Here is a 6,520-nt window from a genome sequence, read left to right on the forward strand (position 1 = left end):
CTTGCACACATCGTCTTTCACCACCGACCAGTGTCGTTGGTAGAACAGTGCCGGGAACCCATCCGGCCCTGGAGCCTTAGTCGGGCCCATCTAGAAGAGAGCTGTCTCAATCTCCTGATCCGAAAACATGGCAGTTAGCTTTTCGTTCATCTCCTCTGAAACTAGCATGTCAATGTGGTGCAACACTCTCTCCGCTTCATTCGAGCCCTCAGACCGGAACAACGAAGCATAGAAACTCGCAGCCAAATCACGCATCTCATCGTCCGAGGTGCACCGTGTGCCATCTTCCCTATATAGGGCCTTTACCATATTTTTCTTCTTTCTATGAGAAGCGCGATTTTGGAAATACTTGGTGTTTTGATCCCCCCATTGCAGCCAGTCTAAACGAGATCGTTGCTTGTAATAAATTTCCTCCTTTTCGTACAAATCATGAAGTTGTCCTTCAATGTCCTTCACCTCCTAGAAAAACCCTGTCGCTAACGATCTGTCCTTCGCATCCTTGAGCTGCACTTTTAGCTTCGCAATCTGTCTACGCAGGGAGCCAAAAACGTTTTGACCCCATGTTTGCATGGCCTTGGAAAGCGTGCCTAGTTTTGTGCTTAAGCTTGCCGTCGTCCCATGTTGCTGATTGGCCTGCTCCCACTCACATGCAAACATGTGTTCATAATCCTCATGCCTCGTCCACGCCTCCTCATATCTAAAGCCTCCCGGCTTCTTCCTCTTGCTTGCATCCGGTGATGCAGCCGCCCTGATGATCACCGCCGCATGGTCCGATTCTTCAGTGAGAATGTGCTGGACCGTCGTCTCAGGGAAAACACTCATGAACTCATCATTGCACGTAGCTCTATCAAGCCTGACCTGTATGTTGGCTTCTTGATCCTGCTTGTTGTCCCAGGTGAAAGGATACCCAGTGAAGCCCAAGTCTGCAAGGCCACAGTCACCCAAACACTCCCTGAAGTCCTCCATCTGCTTGAAACTCCTTGTGTTCCCCCCATGCTGCTCGGTTTGGAAGAGGATTTCATTGAAATCACCTGCACACACCCAAGGTAAGTTATCTTGTCTCCTCAAATAGCGTAGGGCATCCCATGTTTTCATTCTAAGTTTCGTCCGCGGTTCTCCATAGATTCCAGTGAATCTAACTGCTTTCCCCTCAAAGGCTATCTCTGCATCAATATAGTACTGGCACCACGGCCTAACCGTGACAGACAGATGATCCCTCCAAAGCAAAGCCAAGCCACCACTTCTCCCCACACAATCCACTGCCACCCCATTCCGAAACCCTAAACTCCACTTCACCTTTTCCATTGCTCGCGCCGTCTTTTTTCTCTTGCTCAGGAACACCACCGCTGGGTTGTGAGACCGTATGAGGTCCCTCAGCTCTCCGACTGTCGGGTCCAACCCCAATCCCCGACAGTTCCACACAAGGATATTCATTGTTCCCGGCGGCCCCGGCATCCAGGGTCCGCCGATCTAGCTTCCTGTACACCGATGCGCTCAAAGATTGACGACACCTTCTGCCGTTTTTCACCAACCAGAGCATCGCTACCCTCCTTCCGAACACCTTCTCCCACCGGCACCCACATCTGTTTAGATGGTCTTTTCCTTTCACCAGGGTTATACCAGCGGTGTTCATCTCGCTGTCGAGAGGAACTCCCCTCTGTTCTGGGTTTGCGAACATAGTACCCCGGCCTCCGGTGATATTCCTTTCGTGCCGCTTCCTCCCCGCCTTGCTTCCTTCTTCTATGGTCCTGACTCTTCTTGGGGGAGATCACACCCTCTCTAACTTTCTGATGAAGTTCATCTCTCAGTACCTTCTCTTTCTTCTTCTCTAGATCCTGACGCAGGTCCTTCTCCTTTCCCCCCGCTGCACCAGTGTGCGATTTTTGCGGGCTTAGCACCTCCTCCTCATGATTCTTCTCTTTCCGCCTCGACCCACCAGTGTGGGAATCAGCCGACGGAGTGTAGTCTCTGTATAGAGACCTGCGTTTTGGTAGGTCCCGCACAAATGCTTGCCCTTCCGGACCAACGTCCCCTCCACTAGACATTGAACTCTCTCTGCTAAAGTTTTTGCTTGAATTTCCCTGCCAATGCTTCTTCTTTTGGTGACTCGACGAAGCCCTACCCGGGGATGCCCATAGCCATTCCCCCCACTGCGACAATGGATCCACCGGGGGATCGCAAACACCATCCACATGCACCAATCTGCCGCAGTCAAAACAGAAGCGAGGGACTTTCTCGTATGCAAAATCGTACCAAGTCTTCTCCAGGTCGTCGGGCTTCTTCTTAAGGTAGAAACCCCGAACGAGGGGTTCATGTAGCGCGATCCTTGCCCTTACTCTAAGTTGTGTTCCCCTTGCAAAGCCATCTTCTCCGACATCAACCTTTACAACTTGTCCTAGCCAGTTTCCAAGTGCCTCCCCAAACTCTTTCGATCTTTTATCCAGAGGAAGATCATCAACCCTAACCCAGGCCTCAATTGCATCGAAAATCATCTCAGAAGGCCTAGTCTCTCCATCGTATTCCTTCAGCGCTACCACATTGAAGTCAAACTGCCATGGGCCGTTATTCAGAACATGCTTCCAGTCCCCCTCGCTTTCGAATCTGATCATGAACATATTTCCACCAAGCATCTTGAATTGGGCCTCCCTGTGGAGTCCCCATGCACGTTGCATGGCTCTCTCGAAAGCATGCTTGATAAGAGGTCGCGGGGAGAAAGATTTGCCCACCACAGCCCACTTGATCTCGCGTTTCGATCTTGGCTCAGTTTCCTCAAACACAAACCCGGCCGCCTCCTTCTCTGTCAGCGCCAGGCTGCCCATCTTCGCTGATAGGAACGCCGCCTCCTCCGTGGACTTGCCGTCGGCCGGAGACTCCGAGGATCTCCGTCCCACCTTGTCTCCCGTCTCCCCCGTCTTCTGCGGTGTCCGCTTCACCGGGGTCGCTGCCACAGAGGTCGCCTTCTCTCCCTTACTCGAGGACGACGCCATGGTCACCCCGACTAGGAGGGGCTCAAAAAACCACAGGGCACAGCCGGAGACCCAACGCCGTCGCCGCGTCCTCGCTGCCCTGAAGATCACCACCCGACGTTCGAAACCCTAACCCTAGCGCCGCCTCCGCGATCGCCTCTCGGTCGCCTCTTAGGGAAACAGAAACGTGGTGGACCCGTCCCAGCATAACTACCGTCCGCCTTATCTTTCTGCCACGTCCTCTGTTTCTGATCGCTTATTAGTGCTCAATCTTTCTCGTAGTAAAAGCGAAGGGGAAATTAGCTTGCCGACCAGGCAAAAGCGCAAAGGCGCAGGCGCGTGCGTGACGTGAGTGACCCGGTCACCGTGCGTCGACCCGAGTCTATCCACGTAAAACGGCGTTATTAAATTAACGTAGGCCCGTGCGCGCGCCGCAGCGACACCGTCGCCTCCCTCCAAGGCAGTACTATTCCCCAAGCCACGCCCACACCCAGTGGCGAGCAGCACGCTTCCCCTCCTATAGAAAACGTCCCCGGGACGAGACCCCGAGACCAGAAATTCCCCACAGCAAAGCAAACCACATCCTCTTCCCCTCCCCTCCCCTTCCCTGCTCGCGCTAGTTCACTGCCCGAATCCAAAGCTCCCGGCTGCCCGCGTGGGGTGCTGTCGTTAGTTCGCGCTCGCCGGAGCTGGGATCCGGCCGGGTTCTGGGCGGAAGGCCGGATTTGGGGCCGGCCGGTTTCACCTCGTTCCATTGTTTTCGCCGCCGCCAAGCTGCCCGTAGCCGTCCTCGTGGTAAGTACTACAGCCTTCTTGGTTCATCTGCCCCGGTTCGGTTTCTAGTCTTAGCACGATGGCAGTACTGCTCCATGGATGGATTTTTGCTCGTCCCGCACGCCTGTTTGTGTTTTGTGTGGAGAGATTCAGTCGCATTGTAGAGACAATTTTTCTGGCGTCGGATTGGATGTGTCTTGCTGGCTCAGCTCAGGCCGTTTGCGCACCAAGTTTGTGTGACAAATGAAATGCTGCCTTGCGCAGCTCAGCTCCTCCCCCGTCAAATTCGTTTTCTTAGCTCTTACCATAGCTATTGTTTTTGTTTCAGAAAAGAAATTGCTGGTTCGTTCGTAGCAGTTCAGAGTCTGAAAAATGCATCCCAAGGCTCGCATCCACGCGGACCCGGCGGCTCCGGAGCTAGACCGGATCGACTGCCTGCCGGACTCGCTCGTCCTGCTCATCCTCAACAAGCTGGAGGACGTGCACTCGCTCGGCCGCTGCGCCGCCGTGTCCAAGCGCTTCAACGACCTGGTCCCGCTCGTCCACGACGTGTACGTCAAGATCGACCGCGTCGTCGCCGTGGACGGCGACCCCGACGACGCGCTCAACCTGTCGTCCGCCAAGCCCCGGCACATCTTCTCCCACCTCTTCAAGCTCATGCTCTTCACCATCGCCAAGCCGTTTCACGGCATGCGCGGCCCGGGCGGCGCGGGCGGCAGGCCTCTGTTCCCGCGGCTCGCGCAGCACTCGCCCGTGCAGGTGCTGAGGGGCTTCTCCCACGTCCGGAACCTCCGGGTGGAGCTCCCCTCGGGGGACGTCGGGACGGAGGAGGGCGTCCTGCTCAAGTGGCGGGCCAGGTATGGCAGCACGCTCCAGAGCTGCGTGATCCTTGGCGGCACCCTGGTCGACCGCAAGCCCGCCGGGCACGAGCCGTCGGCGGAGGACGGCGGGAGCATGCCGGAGTCCTTCTACACCAACGGCGGGCTGAAGCTCCGCGTGGTGTGGACCATCAGCTCCCTGATCGCCGCGTCGACGCGGCACTACCTCCTCCGGTCGATCATCAAGGAGCATCCGACGCTGCGAAGCCTGGTGTTGGCGGACGCCGACGGGCAGGGGACGCTGTGCATGGGGGCGGAGCAGCTCGCGGAGTTCAGGGAGAACCGGCTGTCGGCCTCGGCGTGCTCCAACAGGACGCAGGTCCCGGCGTGCAGCATGAAGCTCAAGTACGCGCCGTACCTCGAGCTGCCCGGCGGCCTGGGGCTGCAGGGCGCGACCCTGGTCGTCATCAAGCCCTCCGGCGATGGGGCTGGTGGCTGTCACGTTGGCCGGAAGGAGACTGATGCTTTTGTCTCGGGCGCGTTCGATGGGCCTTTCAGGTTCGCGGCCAAGGCGCTGATGAAGCGGCGCACCTATCTGCTGGAGATGAACGGGTTCTAGATGCCGTTGAGGTGTTTGTGGATGGACATCTTGCTTTTGCAGTGCTTCTCATGGACAACTGTTTTCTGCTCGGGCAAATGCAGCTTCTGAATTGTAGTGTTGCATATAATCTGCTGCATTACTAGTTGACAGATGGGTTTACATATATGCTCATCAGCTCATGGGCAGAGTGCTGGCGTCTTATCTGTGGCGTTTGGGTGCAATCTGTCTTGACTCTTGCTCGCACAATCCACTCTTCCAATAGTAATGGAAATTTCCGGAGAATTATTTACATATATGCTTCCAATGTAAATAACTAGTCAGATATATTTTAAAGAGACCAGCTCTAGGAAGAAATCAGGCCAATAGATTCCGACTGCACATGCATTGACGCTCTCTACGGCATTTTACAGTAGCTTCTATACTGCAGCTATTGACGAGAGCGGCGAAAGAACACACGAGCTCGCTTGCTCTCGGTACCTAGACCAACGGCTGAACGACGCGTCGCTACAAGAATTAAATGCGATCGTATAGGCTGAGAAGGATACAACCGGTCGGACAATATTGTAGAGTGACGGCTCCATCCAACCTGACGACGCGATGACGGTACACTTCGGACATGTTCTGTCAGTACATGTATCACATAATGATTTGCGACTGGGGGTCCGTCTCCGGACACCGCATGAGTCAGAGAAGCTCAAAGCTATGGCGACGAGCCGACGACGGAGGCAACAGGCTATGGATTTAAGTTCTCATGAGATGCGGTTGATAGCTCTGTTCCTCGCGCCGCCTTTTGCTGCTAATGACAACCGCTGTTACTAGATGCGCAGCTTCATAATCTTTTTCTACGTTTGAGCAGATTCCCTGTAAGACAATAAGTTTTGGGGAACCAGCACAACCCTCTAGGGGTGGCTTATCTCATTATATATAATGGTTGTGTTACAATATGTACCATATACGTACATAGGTACAGAAGCTATACATAGTCTAACACCCTCAATCTTAGCCACTTTCTAAAGAACTGAGAAGGGTAAGATTGCGCCTACAAGCCTCAAACTGTGGCAGCGGTAAAGGCTTAGTGAAGATGTCTGCAAGTTGATCCTTAGATGAGATAAACTTGATCTGGAGTTGCTTCTGTGATACACGTTCCCGTACAAAGTGATAGTCAACTTCAATGTGTTTCATTCGGGCATGAAATACTGGATTTGCAGAAAGGTATGTAGCACCGATGTTATCACACCAAAGAATAGGAGGCTGTGGTTGAGACAAACCCAACTCCTGAAGCAAAGACTGCACCCAAATAATCTCTGCAGTAGCATTAGCCACAGCCTTGTACTCAGCTTCGGTACTGCTACGTGACACAG

The 6,520-nt window shown here is 54.3% G+C and overlaps 1 protein-coding gene across 1 annotated transcript; it reads left to right on the forward strand.

The window, feature by feature from the left end:
• Window positions 1–3,443: 3,443 nt before the first annotated feature.
• LOC123071158 (F-box protein At4g18380) lies at window positions 3,444–5,444 on the forward strand. The gene is made up of 2 exons (XM_044494661.1): window positions 3,444–3,761; window positions 4,069–5,444. Exon 2 carries the CDS (start codon window positions 4,113–4,115, stop codon window positions 5,175–5,177), a length of 1,065 nt encoding a protein of 354 aa, XP_044350596.1. The 5' UTR covers window positions 3,444–3,761; window positions 4,069–4,112; the 3' UTR covers window positions 5,178–5,444.
• The last annotated feature ends 1,076 nt before the right edge of the window (window positions 5,445–6,520 follow it).

The sequence above is a fragment of the Triticum aestivum genome, chromosome 3B, assembly GCF_018294505.1.
Source record: "Triticum aestivum cultivar Chinese Spring chromosome 3B, IWGSC CS RefSeq v2.1, whole genome shotgun sequence".
Lineage (NCBI taxonomy): Eukaryota > Viridiplantae > Streptophyta > Magnoliopsida > Poales > Poaceae > Triticum > Triticum aestivum.

Bases quoted from the DNA above. Each gene is read 5' to 3' on its own strand.
- LOC123071158 (XM_044494661.1), top strand. From the start codon at position 4,113: ATGCATCCCAAGGCTCGCATCCACGCGGACCCGGCGGCTCCGGAGCTA.